Source organism: Komagataella phaffii, chromosome 4 (genome assembly GCF_000027005.1).
Source record: "Komagataella phaffii GS115 chromosome 4, complete sequence".
Taxonomy (NCBI): Eukaryota; Fungi; Ascomycota; class Pichiomycetes; order Pichiales; family Pichiaceae; genus Komagataella; species Komagataella phaffii.
In genome coordinates, this window is record NC_012966.1 from 1,685,272 (window position 1) to 1,702,303 (window position 17,032).

General features: G+C 39.4%; 12 protein-coding genes across 12 annotated transcripts; 3 read left to right on the forward strand and 9 right to left on the reverse strand.

Moving 5' to 3' along the window:
- Window positions 1-171: 171 nt before the first annotated feature.
- PAS_chr4_0897 (uncharacterized protein) lies at window positions 172-735 on the reverse strand (the record flags this gene model as incomplete). The annotated part of the gene is made up of 1 exon (XM_002494301.1): window positions 172-735. One exon carries the CDS (start codon window positions 733-735, stop codon window positions 172-174), a length of 564 nt encoding a protein of 187 aa, XP_002494346.1.
- Window positions 736-1,108: 373 nt separating this feature from the next.
- On the reverse strand, window positions 1,109-1,891 carry PAS_chr4_0898 (Cyclin; the record flags this gene model as incomplete). The annotated part of the gene is made up of 1 exon (XM_002494302.1): window positions 1,109-1,891. One exon carries the CDS (start codon window positions 1,889-1,891, stop codon window positions 1,109-1,111), a length of 783 nt encoding a protein of 260 aa, XP_002494347.1.
- Window positions 1,892-2,399: 508 nt separating this feature from the next.
- On the reverse strand, window positions 2,400-3,017 carry PAS_chr4_0899 (GTP-binding protein; the record flags this gene model as incomplete). The annotated part of the gene is made up of 1 exon (XM_002494303.1): window positions 2,400-3,017. The coding sequence occupies one exon, from the start codon at window positions 3,015-3,017 to the stop codon at window positions 2,400-2,402; it is 618 nt and encodes a 205-aa protein (XP_002494348.1).
- Window positions 3,018-3,447: 430 nt separating this feature from the next.
- On the reverse strand, window positions 3,448-5,286 carry PAS_chr4_0900 (Kinesin-like protein; the record flags this gene model as incomplete). The annotated part of the gene is made up of 1 exon (XM_002494304.1): window positions 3,448-5,286. One exon carries the CDS (start codon window positions 5,284-5,286, stop codon window positions 3,448-3,450), a length of 1,839 nt encoding a protein of 612 aa, XP_002494349.1.
- Window positions 5,287-5,382: 96 nt separating this feature from the next.
- Window positions 5,383-6,231, forward strand: PAS_chr4_0901 (Ribosomal RNA-processing protein; the record flags this gene model as incomplete). The annotated part of the gene is made up of 1 exon (XM_002494305.1): window positions 5,383-6,231. The coding sequence occupies one exon, from the start codon at window positions 5,383-5,385 to the stop codon at window positions 6,229-6,231; it is 849 nt and encodes a 282-aa protein (XP_002494350.1).
- An 899-nt stretch (window positions 6,232-7,130) lies between these two features.
- Window positions 7,131-8,312, reverse strand: PAS_chr4_0902 (RNAP II-associated protein; the record flags this gene model as incomplete). Its single annotated transcript, XM_002494306.1, has 1 exon — window positions 7,131-8,312. The coding sequence occupies one exon, from the start codon at window positions 8,310-8,312 to the stop codon at window positions 7,131-7,133; it is 1,182 nt and encodes a 393-aa protein (XP_002494351.1).
- A 174-nt stretch (window positions 8,313-8,486) lies between these two features.
- On the reverse strand, window positions 8,487-10,349 carry PAS_chr4_0903 (DNA Polymerase II Epsilon complex with BRCT domain; the record flags this gene model as incomplete). Its single annotated transcript, XM_002494307.1, has 1 exon — window positions 8,487-10,349. The coding sequence occupies one exon, from the start codon at window positions 10,347-10,349 to the stop codon at window positions 8,487-8,489; it is 1,863 nt and encodes a 620-aa protein (XP_002494352.1).
- Window positions 10,350-10,527: 178 nt separating this feature from the next.
- On the forward strand, window positions 10,528-10,821 carry PAS_chr4_0904 (mitochondrial 54S ribosomal protein YmL37; the record flags this gene model as incomplete). Its single annotated transcript, XM_002494308.1, has 1 exon — window positions 10,528-10,821. One exon carries the CDS (start codon window positions 10,528-10,530, stop codon window positions 10,819-10,821), a length of 294 nt encoding a protein of 97 aa, XP_002494353.1.
- Window positions 10,822-11,064: 243 nt separating this feature from the next.
- Window positions 11,065-11,550, reverse strand: PAS_chr4_0905 (mitochondrial 54S ribosomal protein YmL23; the record flags this gene model as incomplete). Its single annotated transcript, XM_002494309.1, has 1 exon — window positions 11,065-11,550. The coding sequence occupies one exon, from the start codon at window positions 11,548-11,550 to the stop codon at window positions 11,065-11,067; it is 486 nt and encodes a 161-aa protein (XP_002494354.1).
- A 198-nt stretch (window positions 11,551-11,748) lies between these two features.
- PAS_chr4_0906 (RNA polymerase II subunit) lies at window positions 11,749-12,264 on the forward strand (the record flags this gene model as incomplete). Its single annotated transcript, XM_002494310.1, has 1 exon — window positions 11,749-12,264. One exon carries the CDS (start codon window positions 11,749-11,751, stop codon window positions 12,262-12,264), a length of 516 nt encoding a protein of 171 aa, XP_002494355.1.
- A 103-nt stretch (window positions 12,265-12,367) lies between these two features.
- Window positions 12,368-13,270, reverse strand: PAS_chr4_0907 (1-phosphatidylinositol phosphodiesterase; the record flags this gene model as incomplete). Its single annotated transcript, XM_002494311.1, has 1 exon — window positions 12,368-13,270. One exon carries the CDS (start codon window positions 13,268-13,270, stop codon window positions 12,368-12,370), a length of 903 nt encoding a protein of 300 aa, XP_002494356.1.
- Window positions 13,271-13,425: 155 nt separating this feature from the next.
- On the reverse strand, window positions 13,426-15,204 carry PAS_chr4_0908 (Mitochondrial distribution and morphology protein; the record flags this gene model as incomplete). The annotated part of the gene is made up of 1 exon (XM_002494312.1): window positions 13,426-15,204. One exon carries the CDS (start codon window positions 15,202-15,204, stop codon window positions 13,426-13,428), a length of 1,779 nt encoding a protein of 592 aa, XP_002494357.1.
- Window positions 15,205-17,032: the final 1,828 nt, after the last annotated feature.

The window sequence follows — 17,032 nt, forward strand, 5'->3', positions numbered from 1 at the left end:
ACTCTGATCAGTTGAGGCTATAATAGATTCCAAAAATTCAGAGCAATTACAAACCAATTATGACGGTGAAGGGATAAATTTAAAAAAAAAAAGTAACTATATGTTTCTAAATATCTCAAAATTCGTAAGATAGGACTAAATCTTGCGCTTTTAATTTTCTTCCTTGCAGTTTCAGGATAATTTATCGGCCCACCGTGGCTCAATGACAAGCATCTCGGCCTCTGCAAGCAGCTTAGGGGCATCCGAATTCATAGACAGCGTTTCTATGATACCTTTGACGTGTACCTTGCGACCGCTCTTGGACGTTGTCCACGCCTTTAGAACCACAAAACTATTAGCCAGTGTTGGACTTCGGTAATCGATCTTCAATGACGCAGTAACCCCTATCTTACCACTAAACAAAGGAAATGCACAGCGACACAAATTTTCATCCAGAAGCGTTGCCAGCATTCCTCCGTGGACAATTCCTGGATGCCCACACACTTCCGAACCTAAGTGAAAAATGGCAGTCAGCTTATTCTCATTTAATTCATTGGAGTTCTCCAAATGTTCCACCATGGAAAAAATCACCGGATGCTTTGCAATCTTGTGTTCGCCAGAAAGTGTGTTTCCAGTTAACGAGACCTTGTTCTTGCTTTCATCAATTTGCAATGCGTGATGGACTTGAGTTAATTGGGACTCGTCTCGAAGGTATATGTAGTAAGGATGTTGTAGCACGGTAGAATGGGGATCCATGATGCTTCTATAAAACAATCCTTGGAGGTTACAAATAAACAAGACTTGTGCGGCAGCCAAAAGTAAGATGACGGATACGAAAAGAAAGCAAAAGTTTACAATTTGGTGACAAGTATTCGATTGTTTATAAATGAATCTATAGGAGTCTGCTTTCAACCGAGGCCGATCGTATGTTAGAGAGATACACTACCTACTAGAATTTGAATCTTACCAGTACCCATTTATGAAATGGATCTTAATAGACGATGTTGAGTTGTATAGTGATTGGGTTGATACTAAGTATTCGGGAAAAGAAGCAATAAAGTCTAAAGGTGAGTTACCATCAGAACCAGTCTTAAAACAAGTGAGACAGGTTCCATTCTCAAAATACATGTCACCGATTTCGTTTGCTACTGAGGGAGCAAGATGTCCAATCCATTTCATTTCCTGGGCGTTTCAAGGAGCCTGACTCTGACAAACTCCTCCCTGCCAGGCAATAGTTCACTGCAAGGTCATCAATTTTACCGACTAACATGATGGTCCGGTAATAATACATGTCAAGAACATCATTTGTGGCACTGACTGACAACTTGATTTCAGAAACTGGGGAGGCAGACCTAATACAGACAGTTTCGTGATTGAAATCTCTGGGCACGATACGCCAATTAACTTTATTGAGAAACTCTACCTCTAGTATGTTCAGTTCACTGACATGAATGCCACCAACCTTAGCGTAATGAGTATTGGAACAAAAACTATCACATAATCCCTTAGCTGCAATGGTAGTTGCTGTAAGCAGAAACCTATGTACAGTCAACGAGTTCAGAGAAAAAACTGGGTAAGACAAAGAAAGCAGATCAATATAATATACTGCTGTCAACAAAATAGAATTCTCTAGGTAAGAATATTGAGCCAACCTTCCTAAGTAATGTTCAATGGAAATGTTTGGAGGTGCTCTGGAGTGGAACCTTGTCAATTTTTGTGTGTGAATTTGCTTTGATTCAGTCATGCTATCATTCATGTCAACCAAAGATTGAAGTATACGGGCCAGTAATACAACCAGGTGATCCCTAGGACAGTGAATAAACTCTACCGGTAACACAATGGATGGGGCCCCAGTTTTCGAAGGACTACCGGGATTAGATACTGAGAACACCTCGGAAGAGTTATTATCCATTTCGGGCTCTAAAATACTAGTACCTCTGTTAGCCACACTCAACCGTTTGGTGGGCTCTTTCGAGTGGTTTGAAGTGTTTTCTAGTCTTGCCATCTCCAGTTGATCCTGGCTAGTTATGTTGTTTGAATCAATTCTTCCAATACCTGAAATTTCGGAAACATTGGTCTCAGATTTGGATTTAGTCAAACTGTAAGCAGACCAATTACTCGCAAGACCGAATCTCACGGATCCATCCACATTGGGGCTTTGTTGAATATGCAAGCTCATTGAATCTAAAGTGTGAAGGTGCAAGACTCATATCATGTCAATCAGTAAAGATAACCAAGAAAACAAGAGCAAAAGAAGGTGGAAGAAAAAAGGTAAGCGAAACGAGGCATACACCCATTCTAGGTAGAGCACGTGCCCTTAAAAGAAGAATTACATAAGCTAAAAGTTAAACGTAAAGGACGATAATAGATCTCGGGCAGAAATGTAGAATTTCCGCTTTCATTAGGGAAGCAAATTAGTTTCAACATCCACACGTTGAACTCTCTCCATCCAAGTGGATGTTGATGGCATCTGTATAGTCATCTCCAAAATCTAGGCTCTCTTCCTGTTGGAGCGCATTTCGTGCTACAACGTCAAAGGCTTGGTCAATGTTGACTGCTTCTTTGGCTGAAGTTTCGAAATAGGGTATATTCCCTAGCTGTGCGCAGAGTTGCTGAGCCTTTTTGTTGTTGATTTGTCGTTTGTTCTCCTCTACGTCAATTTTGTTACCGATTAAGATAAACGGAAAAGTCTCAGGGTTTTTGATATTCGCCTGAACTAAAAATTCATCCTTCCAGGATACGACATTATCATACGATTTATTGTTGGTAACATCGTAAACTAGTACACAACAATCTGCTCCTCTGTAAAAAGCAACTCCCAGAGACTGGAACCGCTCCTGGCCTGCAGTGTCCCAAAGCTGGATAGTCACATTTTTGTTGTCGATAACAAGTTCCTTTGTTAGGAAGTCTGCTCCGATAGTAGCTTTATACTGTTGGCTAAATTTTCTGTTGACAAACTGCTGCATTAACGAAGTTTTGCCGACACCAGAGTCGCCTAGTATAATCACTTTTAAAATAGTCTTTTTCTTTGAAGACATGGTTGCTTGTCAAGAAGTAGCGCTGTAGATGTTTTCACCTTACTACTCCTGCCATGGTAGCTAGAAATTCGAGCCTTTGTACCTTCCAGTACATCCTACAGAATGTCTCCACATCGCCTAAATTAAAGTCTAGGAGGATACAAGTAAAATCAATACAGACTGATTTCAGTTTAAACGAATATAATTATAGATGCTTTAAAACGATTATTTCTTATAAAATTCCTGGGCAGCCTTGGTGATTTTGCCGGTCTTGTCAGTCTTTACAATGACTTGCTAGGGCTGTTCATTCCTCGAAGTATTTAACTGGTATTGATTAATGTTGCTTTGGGAAGTATGATGATGGAGTTCATTAGAAATGTAACTACAGCGTAAAAATACTATAGAGATGGAGGCCTGATGACAATTTTGGAAGGCTTTGACGATATGAATTTTAAGCATTGTAAGAAATAACCTTGGTATTGTTTACTTTCTCTGCGAATCTTAGACTTGTCAACGTCTCGTTGAAGAATAATTTATTGGGGTTGACGTTTACAAACATCAATGTCTTACTGCTTGGTTCCAAACTATATTGAAGCAGGTATGTCAATTTGGAGTTCCGATATGGTATATGGTGGTGGTTTTGGTGTATGGAATGAACGACGTAATTGAGGCAGCTGAGTGACTTATTGATATGTTGGGTCTCCTTAAGACGATCCCCTATCACTTTGGATTGTGATATCCGCTCGGAGCCAGCAAGATCAATAAGGTGCAAGGTACTTATTAGGCAGTTTGTTTCGCAGCTCCTAAAAACAAATCGAAACACAGTGTGGGATCTGGATGATTTTTCGTTTATGTTAGTTGCAGAGGTTCTCTTGTTTTCTTCCGCCTTCAGTAACATCTCCTTTATCTGCTCTTGTGAATTCACAAATATTTCGTCCATCCCTAAAACCTCGGTTGTACGAGTTGTCTTGTTATGTCTAATCTCATATGGCTTATTTCTCTTGTGTTCAAGAAGATTAAACAATTTGTTATTGTAAATCTCAATTAACTGAACAAATATGCGAATATCCTTATTTCGTTCATTGAATAGCAAATCCATAGATCGAGAGATCAAGCCATCGTCAATTTTAGACATTGTGAATGATTTCCCGGATCCAGTCTGACCGTAAGCAAAAATTGTAACATTAGTGCCCTCCAAGGCACAATGAATCAGCGGACTGATCTCCCGGAATATATCAGTATTGGTACTGAAAGGAGAAAAAACTTTGTCAAAATGAAACGTATATGTCTTTTGTTCCTTGATAACAGATTTTCCAATACGGTTGTTGCCTGTTGCTCCTGCATAAATGGTGATGCTTTCTTTTAAATTCCATTCCATGTCAGAAATATTAAACCCAATTGATTCTTGTTCATCTGTAACCAAAGGTCTGAGCCGACAATATACCCTCAGATTTCCCTTTAAGCCTTGAAGCTTATTGTGTAAGTTTCTAGTCTTGAGTTCCTTGTTTTGGAGCAGACGCTGGTGGTTCGCAGATGAGGTCCTGACCTCTTGCAAGGAAGATTCAACTATCTGACTATCTTTGATTTCGTTTGCCGATGATTTCTGGGTTTTTCTAGTAATTGTCATTAATTTTAGTTGTTCTTCTGTATTGCTCTTTTGTTTTTGCATACTCCTATAATCGGACTCCAAAATTTTCCTTTCAGACATTAAACTAGGGCGCTTAACTGATATCTGGGATAGCTGATTTTCTATGCTACGTTTTCTGAGACCTTGCTTCATAATGAGCAAGCTAAACGTTTTCTGTTGACTCTGATTGGACCTTACAAGGTGTACCATACAAGACTCAAAATCCCGAACTTGTTGCGTTAATCTTCTCTCAGACATGGTAGTAATGCCTCTCAATACTAGTTTATTCGCCTTTAAGGTCTCGTGACATTCTCTCTCATCTACTGCAAGTTGGCTCAACTTTGTATTGATGATCTTAGTTTTAACATCAATTAGTGATTGTTTCAACATATTTGTTTCCCTCCTGAAGAGAAGGAAGGCCTCCTTCTGTTGTAAGTGTAATTTGAGTTTGAGGTTCCGTACGAGCTGTCGTCTTGTTTCAAAAACCTTCTCTATTTCACTTTCATGCCATAGTGTCCGCTTGTAGAGAGCTTCAAACTCGTCTCTTGTCTTCTCATAGCAGTACCTTAGCTTTGCTCGTTCATTGATGAGTTGCATCAAAGTATCTTTAGCAAGATGAAATTTTTCATCTTGGCACCAACTTTCCTTTAGTAAATAACTCATAAGGATTGAAATCTTCGATGTACGAGCACAAACAGTTACCTATGGCATCAATACCATAGCGTTTACGAAAATAAAGTAAAACCATCTTTACACCAGATGCAGGTTTTTCCCTACGAAGATGGCTTTCGTTTGATAACTTACTTTCTTTTGCTAGAGGGAATAGCTATGCCGAATCGTCAAAACTTACGAAGGGCTGAGAAAGACTCAGAAGCATCTGTCAGGTCAACTGGATATGAGGGCCCAAGCACTTGTTTGAGCAAACCAGGTTTTGGAAAGGGTGTTTCACTTGAATTCTTCAACCACATAAGTGATGTGAATCTCAAGGAAGACTCTAGCATTGTTGGGAAAGCTGGTTTTCGTCCCAATAGTAAATTTCGGGAAGTGCTAAGTGATGAAGAGGACAGCAATTCTCCAGTGGAAATGGATTTCGAAGAAGTTAGTACAGAAGATAGCGAAGAACTTGATTTGAGCACATCGAACGATAAGCGAACAAAGTCTACAGATGGTTCTGATAGATTCAGTAAAGCCGTAACTTCTATTTTGGATTCAAAACTGAAAGCTTATGATAGAAAAGATCCTATTTTGGCAAGATCCAAGAAAGGTATCAAGAAGCTTGAAGAGGAAAAATTAGAGAAGAAAGCCATGAGATTGATTTTGCAAGAAAAAAAAGAGAGATTAAAGCATTCTAGAAATGAACACATACTTCCCACAGATGACGATAATGTAAGAGCCATTATTGAAAGGGAAAGATTTTTCAAGAAGATTGCCCAAAAGGGAGCTATTAGACTTTTTAATGCCATATTAGCAACACAAGTGAAGACTCACAAGACGATGGAGGACACCAAAACAGAGATCTTAGGGCGTGATGCTCGGAAACGGGTAATGACAGAGGTTTCCAAAGATAATTTTTTGGATATGATTCAAAGAGCTGGAAAAAGTACCTAGTTGTTAGGGTAGCGGTCTTTGTAGGAGTTGGTATCATTCAGAGAGATTGCCGTTAGTTTTGGCAAGCCTGAGATTTTAACTAGAATAATAGTACCCTGCTCTGTAATAACCAGCAATGATACTACAGATTATACCCTACTTAAGGAGGTCTTCGACAAGTAACAGTTCCCATGTTGAGAAAGGTTCTTTGATGGTTGCAGTTACCATTGTAGTAAGAACACGACTATCTTTGTGAACCCAGATATTGATTCATTTCATTTAAGTCCTAGTTTCAAGTAAAAGTAAATCATAACCTACCTATAAGTGATCTTATCACGCAACCTATTTGTCAACCTAGGTTACTCCTAACTTTACACACGATAGAAAAGTACTCGTGCTAAACATGTGGGTATAATTTCGTATTATTAGTCAGTCATTGGCATATTTCCGTTAAAAAAAAAAAAAAGAAACCGTATCTATTAATGTGAAGAACAAAAAATCCAGTAAGAGCTCCAAGCTCTCGTTCATCTCAGTAGTCTGTTAATATCCACATTAGGATAACCTATACAGGATTGTTGTCTATTACTCTTAAGCTTTTTTTGTTTCTTGGATTGCATACTCATCAGTATCAAACAAGGATCAAAAGCACAATAAAATTTACTTTTTTATCCATATTCTAAGAACAGACAGTCACAGAGATGCGGGGAATGTCATTACTTCAGCTGACTGGTGTATGCCTGATATAATAGAATACCGTTGTCACATGTTAAAGCGTGACGATTTACTGGCTGAGCACGTACCACCACTATATAATCTTATCAATTAGCCAATAAGGAACAGCAATAAGAAATTGCTGTATTATTTTGCCAACCATGCTTGCATCGATAGAAGACTTATCAAAAATGAACTTTCAAAGTTTTTTATTCCTCTTGAATAGAGGAGTAATTAACAGGATCGTATTGTTCTCGTCTTGAATCTCTGATCGCTGTCTCTTGAGTACTAGGATTTCTTAAATCCATACGGATATGGGCATAGTTGGTTCTGTTTACCATATCTACCAGTCCTGGAACTATCCTTTTCTTTTTCAATTCCAAGCGACCTACGATAGGTACGAAAAAAGCTCTGTCCGAGATGTCATCAAAGCTAATAGCAAAATCTTCGAATAATTTCTTATGGCCACGAAACATCTGATCAAAATCTTTGATATGGTCATAAATTACGTGCCGATTTACAATATTGTCATCCTTGATTGAATTAAAGCTCTTTCTAAAACTCTCCGCCGATAATTTGTCAGTAACTGCATAGAGAGATATCCATTTGTTATGGGGATTGATTTCAATAGGTTTGAATAAAGAGGTGAGAATTGAGGCATTGACAGAAGTAGAATCAGTTTCGGAGACCTGTCCCAATTGTTCATTAAGGGGCCTATCTTTGGAAAGAGAGGCCGAACCAACAAACTTTAGTGAATGAAAGACTTGATCAAATGTAGAGGTATCAGGAAAAAAGTGCCAAGCCTTAACTGCTTTGATCTTTTTTCTTGGATGAATCAAGCTCTGAAGGCGATTCTTATTTCTGGGGTCAATAACTTCGTCAAATGTTCTTTCAACAGAGTGTAACTGCGATCTAGGATTGGTGTCTTCCATATCCTGATGCTTTCTCTTGTTTGTAAAATTCTGCAAATTTATTTTTTCTCCATCACTGACATATTGTGGTCTACGTAAGAAAAAAACAGGTGATTCCTCGTTTAAAGTAGCACTTTTGTTGGGATCGACCAGTAGTAGTCGGTCGTCTGGATGAAGATTTTCTATAGCAAGATTCTTATATGATGAGAAAAGTTTGCCTAAAGATTTTTCATTTTCGATAATCCCAGGGATGCGTAGGTAGTTGACATCTAATCCATCGCTGGTTTCATTCATGAGATATCTAAAATTGTCTTTGCTAAACAGTGCCGATAACAATCTACTGTCTTTCAAAAACTCTTTTTGAGGGGCCTCTTTTTCGATTTCATATTTCAGTAGCTTAGGAGGGCATGGTGGAGCAGGTAGATCGTTTTGGTAACGGACTTTAGCAATATAGTCTTGTCTGGACTTACTCGACGTCATTAACAACTGACTGAAACTTGGATAGAAGAGAGAAACAAAACCCAGGTTGCGCGTTCGCGGAACAAAAATAATCTGCAACTCGTCTTGAGACAAATCACCCTGTCCAGATCAACATCGATTACTCTTATGTAAAATATATATGCACTCATCTTCTATGTAGTCATGGCTGCCGCTCTATCTTGTATCGTATGAAATTTTGGGGTAGTCAATGAAATCGCTTGGATCTGGTGGAGGTAATGGAGAAGGTGAAACTTGTTCTGTTCGTAATGTCACCGAGGCTTGACCTACTATGCGACCCCATTTCTTTTTTGCTTTTGTAGGAGACGGTAAGTGCTCCGCCACTTCAACATTAACTGCTGGATCAGTTTGATTGTAGCTACTTGGAGTCGCGGTTCCGACAGTTTGGACTCCAAGTTTTTGATAACTAGTATCACTATCAAACTTTGGCGCAAAAATACACCATCGGTAGTCTAATAGACTAGGGAGTTCACCCAGCTCAGAAGCTTCCCAAAGAAAAGCAGCAGAAACTATTGGAATTGACCACTTCTTAGCGGCAACTATCTTGTTCTTCGTTGACTTAGCGCCAAGTTTAGTATCACTGGGTGTATCAATTATCTCGGAGTACTCATAGCTGAAAAGGCTGGAAGATCTATCTTTCTTGAACCCAATCCCAAGGACGGAGAGGTTGATAACCAGTAAATGACCAGCCTTTGTTAGTGTGCCACAATACTCGAAGCCTAAAATTTTAATCAATTTAATGATGTGCAACAGTTCCACTCCACAGAATCCCGTAACACATACCTTGAGATTAACACCAAGCTTGGTGTAACAAAGAGGTCTGCCCCAACGGTCGTTCATTATTTTCTTGTAATGTAGTGATCGTTCCACGAACCAGTCTGTGATGATCTCAGTTGTTTTCGGAAAACTTTCCAAAAGCCTCCCTGGAATAGAGCGCCGAGTAAAACTATGTGGAACTAGCAAATGGGTCATGCAGCCAAAGTTTTCATGCTTGCCACTGTCACAGAACTTCCCACCAGATAAAGTAATAACTCTGCTTAGTATCGAAACTTGGAATTCATTGAATCCATAGCAAAAAAAATGAAAGCCAGAAAATATGTTTGATGTCGCAACTGAGATTCTACCAGCACTTGGGAAAGAATTGGCTCCCACTATCTCACCCTCTAGAGGCATCTTTTTGGCCTTTTCAAAATTCTTTTTAACTTCTCCGCCTTCTATTCTTATTGAGTCAGTACCCCAGACATTCTTGTCATGCACTGAAAAATCTGAGGGTTTAATTCCTTCCATGATAGATTTCCAAATTTTGGGATTGCGTTTCACAACTTTCAAGTGATCTTCCTCCGTATTTCGTTTTCTTTCCCGTGATTTACTGCAATCATGATACTTCTTTCTCACATCCTCTTCCGTAACGAATTCATCCAGTTCCCTCCAATTACAAGCTCCCTTTCCTAGACGGTTCGCAGGCAATTTACTAATATCATATAAGTTCATATCTAGCATTGCCCCCCGTTTAACAGAGTCTGTAACCCAGCGTAAATCTAGTGTAGGTATCTTCCACTCTAGTGCCTTTTCATATCTTTTTCCAGATTTTTCCGAAGTAACTATACAAGACTTTCCCATTGTTAGGGCCTCACTAACTTTGCCACCACGGTCTTCAATTAACTTTTGAAATTCCTCCCTCTGGGAAGGCTCTTTTGTTCTAGTTAAGCATACCCTCAAGCCCTCGAACACAGGTAGCTCAGATCCACTAAAAGAAAGCTCCTTCCTAGTACCTTGCAGCCACTCTTCATAGATTTCCTTTATACTCTTAGGTCGAAGAAAGATGATATCGGGGCGGTATTTGACAGAGTACCGAAACTTGTCGCTATCTCTGTCACCCACAATTAGATATCTGACATCAGATGTCAAAGGATTGACGAGGGTTCCACCCATGTCAGATATCTTCTCAGCCAGATCGTCCTTTATATCCTGCGGGATACACGTAGGACAAAATAGGTTGCCTTTGAAAGGCTTAGACATGATATGCGGTTGGAAAATACAGAAATGAAGACTCACGAATTGATAAGAGAAGAATCTAATAAGGGGATTGATTAATAGGAAGACCAAGCGAGACTGCAGACAACTCCACCCACCTCCAGTTCTTTTCGCTAGTCTCACTATTGAGAAAAAAATTTACCTTTTCAAAATTTTGAAGCAAATGGCAATGCGAGGACTTCCAAGGCCATTACTTCTATCAAAGATCTCACGAACTATAAGAAGTGTCTCATCATGTTCACTTGGAACTGAACTTAACCTTAAAATTAAGAACTCAGGCAAGGTACCGGTTGCTTTAGACGACTCTCAATACCCAGAATGGCTGTGGACTGTTCTGGATGATGAGTATCAAAATTCCAGCCTAGCTAATGATGCTATGAAACAGCGTAAGAAGGATATCAGAATAATGAACATCAAAAAGATTAAAATGAATAACTTTATCACTAAGATCAAATAGTGCTGTTAATACTGTTCAAATGGTTCAAGCTGGATTATCGAAGATAGGCGTTCCGGTTTTCCTTTTCATCCTGAGTGAGACTAGACACTCTCTGGTTGAACAACTACTTCAACAATTTATAAACTATCCAGCTTTGTAGCTACCACGGAAGGTAGTAGCCTCAGGCGGCAATTTATACTATCTATTTATCTCTCATTCCTTTTTCTATATACAAAACAAACGTAATACTGGCTGGTGTTGAGGCTACTTGGCATCTTCCAAAAACTTAATCTTTTTCCGAACATCAGGTTGCTGGTCTGCAAAAGCAACGAGATTTTGTTTGTAAGGATGTTCTGAGCTTTCAAAAACTCTTAATCTTTGAAGCCTTTGTTTCCTGAGCTTATTCTTGGGTAGCATTCTGCTCACTGCCTTGCGAAGTATTTCTCCGTATCCGTGGTCTTCAATGATTTTAGAAACTGGTGTCGACTTTCCGGACCCTGGCCGACCCGTGTGGCTCCAATAGCTCTTATCCTTTACCTTCTTACCCGAAAGTTTTAAATGCTGACAATTTGAAACCACAACATAATCCCCTATATCTGTTGTAGGATGGTAAATGGGCTTATGCTTTCCCATAAGAGTGACGGCGATTTGCGATGCAAGGCGCCCCAAGGTACGAGAATCTCTCGACAAATCAACATTGTACCATAGCCGGGTAAATGCTGTAGTAGTCTTGCCTATTTTATTCGACATTGGTGTTCAGTTTGCCTCGTGATTTCTGCAATTCTGACAGGGTTTCGAAATTATCCCTTACTCCAATATTTTTCAATCAAAAAATGTGTTCGTGGTAGTGCACTACATAATTCTGATGTTGAATCTTCTTGAGAAGCCAGGTGATCACTTCATCACTTGCAAAGAATATACAGATCTCTTGTACAGCTTAGAATCACAATGTTCTTTCTTAAAGATCTTTCTTTAATTTTGACTCTTCATCCGTCATACTTTGGACCCCAGATGAATCAATATCTTCGAGAAAAGCTACTCACTGATGTAGAGGGTACTTGTACAGGTCAATTTGGATATATTGTCACTGTCCTAGATGGGATGAATATTGACGTCGGAAAGGGTCGAATTATTCCAGGATCCGGTTCTGCAGAGTTTGAAGTCAAGTATCGGGCTGTTGTATGGAAACCCTTCAAGGGTGAAGTTGTCGATGCTATTGTTTCTAATGTTTCCCCTATAGGATTCTTTGCTGATGTAGGACCACTGAATGTTTTTGTAAGCACGAGGTTAATTCCAGATAATCTTGTGTACAATCCTTCAAACTCTCCACCTGCGTATATGTCTAATGACGAGCTCATTACAAAGGGAAGTAAGGTAAGACTGAAAGTAGTGGGAACGAGAACGGACGTTAATGAAATATATGCTATTGGATCTATTAAAGAAGATTTTCTTGGAGCCATATAAGCTAACATAAAAGCTGAGGAAAAGGAATAAAGAAAATGCCGAACGCCTGAGCTATACATCTCAAAGTAATCACAATGGGAAATGCTGGGTTTATTATTTTAACCTATTGGAAGTTTCTATCGACCAAATTTCGAACCAGATACCAATTGTCTTGTTCAGCATAATCCAAAATAACGATTCCAGACCCCTTTCCAAAAGACTCTTCGATGTTGGCTTTAGTTAACGCTTCAGCAATCTTCGCCGGCCAACAATTAGGGTCGAAGAAATTAGATGCCGAGCAAAAGTTGACAAATAACTTAGGCTCACTCTTATTTGAGTTATATTCTTTAGCCCGGTAAACGTGATTTTTGATAAAGTTGGCTTTTCTTTCAATATCTTGTCCAGAAGATAGTTCACACCAATCCTGAACATTAATAGTTCCTCTGTCATCATTTTCACAGTTGTACTTCCACCAAGAAGCCTCAATTCCAAAATCCTTCTTTCTGCTCTCATCTACAATTCCAAAGCGACGAAACAGAATTGCTTTTCCTCGGACATCTCTCAGGTTTGGAATTCCATCATTCAAGTACCACTTGTCCCTATTATTGTTAATGTAGTGATTCCAAATAGCATCCCCGAATTCGTCGTGTTCATGATTCCATTTTGCGGAACCCTCTTGCTTAAGGGAAATGATCACAAATTCAGAGCTATTTCTTTCTAGGAACTCATACACGTCCTTTAGAACCGTATCTAACTTCACATTTCCAATCAGCTTCAACGGAAACTTGCCATGAACGACTATTAGATCATTGTTCACCGCCTTTTTATTATCGATTAGTGGTTTAGACACTCGAATATCCAAAAACCGAACTCCATTTTGAAGTTGTTCTGTTATAGAAGCATCTTGACATTGGACTGAAGGTAGCGCAGTATGGTGGGCTGCAGAATTGTGCGTTCCAGGAATAGAAATTCTGCTGATGATTTCTGTGTCGCTTATATTTTGGAGCCAGGTGGTGTATTGAAACATTCAAACGATTCTTGTTCGTAAGGAAGAGTACGAAGGAGCACTGGTTCCATTCTATGAAAAGCTTTACTTCGGAATTTCCCGAATCTTTCGCGTGCTGCTAGGCAGCCAATGACCATAGTATTATCATATAGACAAAATAATTATTATAGCAGACTCTAGCTTATCAGAGCACTTAGCCCCACAATAATAAGGTTGCTGATTAAAAAGTTATTGAAGAAGATTTCAAAATTGCTTCTTTTTGTAAAATTTGTGATCATTTCCGTGTGGATTTCTTTTCTAAAGCTCACCATAGAAGTTATTATCTCTCGAAGGATCGCATCGATGAACTTGTTTGTGTTGGGATTCTGAGTAGCACTGGAAAGAGCGAGCACTCGTAGGGGATCAATACCCTCCAGCTCGTCTAACTGCCTTACCATCCTAAAGGTTATCACAGGCAAGTGGTCACTCGTATCCACATAATGATCCCCAACATTATCCAAGGGTAAATCCATTGGGTCAAAGGATCCTGAGTCTTCTAACTCCTCAATTTTGCTTTGACTGGCAAATTTCTTGCTATTAATAAATCTCACTAGCTTACTCAATTCTTCATGTGATATCAATGGAACACCTAGCGAATCATGAGGTAATTCTTGGGGCATAGTGCACTGTAAATCCTGGAACGAGACTTTGAAGTCAATTATAGTATACAAAGGTTCACGTTCCTTATCTTCCAAACCTTCATCTGTACTGAATAATCTTTCAATCACTTGTGAGAACGTAGATGATTCCTGATTGCCAGTAACAGGGGCGCTAGGCAGCGTTACATCTACCAGTAACTCAACCTTCCCACTAGTAACCCAATTAAGCTTTGCGGACTTTGGCATACCGTTCAGTTCCAATTGATCGACCCTTAATCTTGCCGTTCTTTTCCAAGGATAATCTTCGGCAGTAAACGAAGTATTTCCATCGCCGAAGGTGTTCCTTAACTGCCGTTCATGAATATTGAACAAAGATTCGTTGATGGACCCGGAGCAGTGGTTAGCGTTCAATAAATCATAAAAAACCCAAAGAGGCCTTAACTGATTCAATTCGCAGGAAAAGATAGATACCTTCAAAGACTTGTCGGGTCTGGCCAATACAAGCTCAATTCGTGCATCCTGAATCTTAACCGCATTAAAAGAATAGTTTCTGACTCTGCTGCGGCCTATTGAAAGCCTTGGTGATAATCCCTCTTCCAAAGAAGAATTGAGATAGGCTTTTCCATTGAGGCCTTTTATATCTACAGTATCAATCAGACCCCTACCCAGATACCACTTGGTAAACGAAAGAGTTAAACTCAGCGAGTTCACATGGACATCATAAAGTATGTTCTCATTCTTCTCATCCAAATTACATAGAGTAACATTTTCCAGGATGATTCGGCCATTTTCATATCGTGATTGCATATTACCATTTGAAAGAATCAGCAATTTGGTGTCATAATTCAACAAATCTAGCAATATCCTCTTGCTCATTGTGCTGTCGCTAAGCCCAGTGTCTGCTATGTAGAGTAAGAGGCCGACAAAAGTGGTAGTTCCAATGACGATCCAAATCAAATTTCCCATCACGACCCAAGAAAATATTGCCGAGAGTTCGTCAATATTATAAGGCCTATTTTGCCTTATGAGAAACCATTTCAATCTAATCTTGAGCTTAGACAGAAGCGTAGTCGTATAAAGATACCTTTGGTTCTGATCTCGCTGTCTTCCATAGTACCTGAACGAGCCCTTATTCAGGATAATCGATGGGTGGCGCTTATTCAGTACACCAGACAAATATTCATGCTTGGCTTTATATTCAAAGCAGCTTGAAAGTCCCGTACCGTTATAATATCTAAAAAATCTCAATGAGTGTTGTACCCTTGGTCGAAAAAACCTACAACCAAAAAGTACTTCCCTATTAACTATACTTGACATCAAGTGAAGTAGCTACTTTAAGTTCTCAAAAATACCTGATACTACCAATCATGAAATAGCACGAGACACTGGAAGTACAGTTAAGCTTTTGTGTACCTTTTCTAGGGAAGGATACTTGCTCTGAGGCATACGTTTTTTTTAGCTACAAAGTATTATGTAAGCTTTATCACTTACTGTAAATGAGGACATGCATACATTGTATGATTGAATAATATAGGTCATAATTACTATATATTACGATGGTAGCTTACCTGCCCTAAAGATTCCTGGTGCAAACTCTGTTTAGTATCATCCACTCACCCGCCAGACTCTCTCCACCAGTTCATAGAGTACTCCACTAGTTAATCCAAAAACAAAAGTTTTCAGGTGCTGTGATAAAAGACTCATGGTATTTTCATAGGCCCCTGCACCTACGGTCATTTGAGAACAAGGACTAGCCGCAAGAAACGATTTCTTGGGAGCTATAGCACATCGGGGTGGTGTAATCGTTCTTTTCTTCTTATTCCATTCAATTTCATCCCGTACTCTCTGTTTCATCTAGTCAATACAGATTTGAGACGTTAAGGTGGTTCATAGCTTGAGCAATTTCTGCAATACTTGTTTTCCAATTTTTGAAGTCCTTGTTTTGCAATACATCACAAATTATTTACTTATTTGCAGCGACAACCGTCGCGAGGAAATTGACACAGGTTTGTCACCTCGCTGAGGTATTCCTTCTGCACTGTTATTCAAAAGTCGACTACAAGATGTTATAAGGGGTGCAAATAATAAAGCATAATCGAAGTAAATGACATTGAATTTTACTCTCAATACATTTTTTTTTACCAAATTGAGTTAGTTGGCTGCAGGGAATGAGGCCAAAACGAATGAAAGGTCCATTCATACGAGGAGATGATTGCAAAAAGGTTCGCGCATCATTAACAAAAATTTTGTCAAGGGCCAGATCCAATAGTTAATGCTTGCGTTCTCAGCGCCATGCCGTAACCAACGGAGCCAAAAACCACACCGGCAATCCCCAGCACCGGATTCTGCTGGCGTACTTTCTTGAGCAATCTAATTAGATTTGTACATTGTTATCAAAACAGAACTTCAATTTCGGGTGTGAGAAAGCAAAGTATTCTGTTTTTTTTCACCTAGAAAATCGATAAGCATCGTATATCGTATCAAATGGTGTTAGGCGACAGGATGATCAACGCCACTGAAGAGATGAAGAATAAGGATGTATTTTTTTATGTACATTTTGGTCCAGGAAGCCTAATGTGAGATGCTGGAACTGTGGTTCTACTTCAACCATTATCTCTCCTTACCTGATCTCTCAACTGGTGTGTGGGGAAAAACAACACTACTATTAATGCAACTTTCAGTAAGATATTTTTCTGGATTAAGGGAGATTTCAAGTCAATTCCAGATCCTGGCTTTGCAACCTTCGGAAATGATTGCAAAGTATAGTCTTTTTCCTTCCAGTTACGGTGGCCTTGCAGCATTGACCAGTGGTCCCCTTATGCAGATCATAACGTTTCTGTCGTTTCGGGCAGAGAGAATGTTTCTACTATCTGTCGTTACGTGCATACTCAAAACGAAACCTCGGTTTTTGGTTTTGTTGGAAGAAGTTTACTGATATCTAGGGATCAAGATTTTACAATGCTAGCCCAAATCCGAAACGAATAGTTTCACCGTCTGGAGGGAAGATTCCCAAGTAAAACGGGCCTTTTGTCCATTTTCTCTAATTCCTTTGGAATCTATACGATCCACTAAAAGAATCCAGCGTTGCTATCCCACATTCTAACAGCTGCGTCAAGTGACACAGTCGCAGTTACGTTTCCGTCTG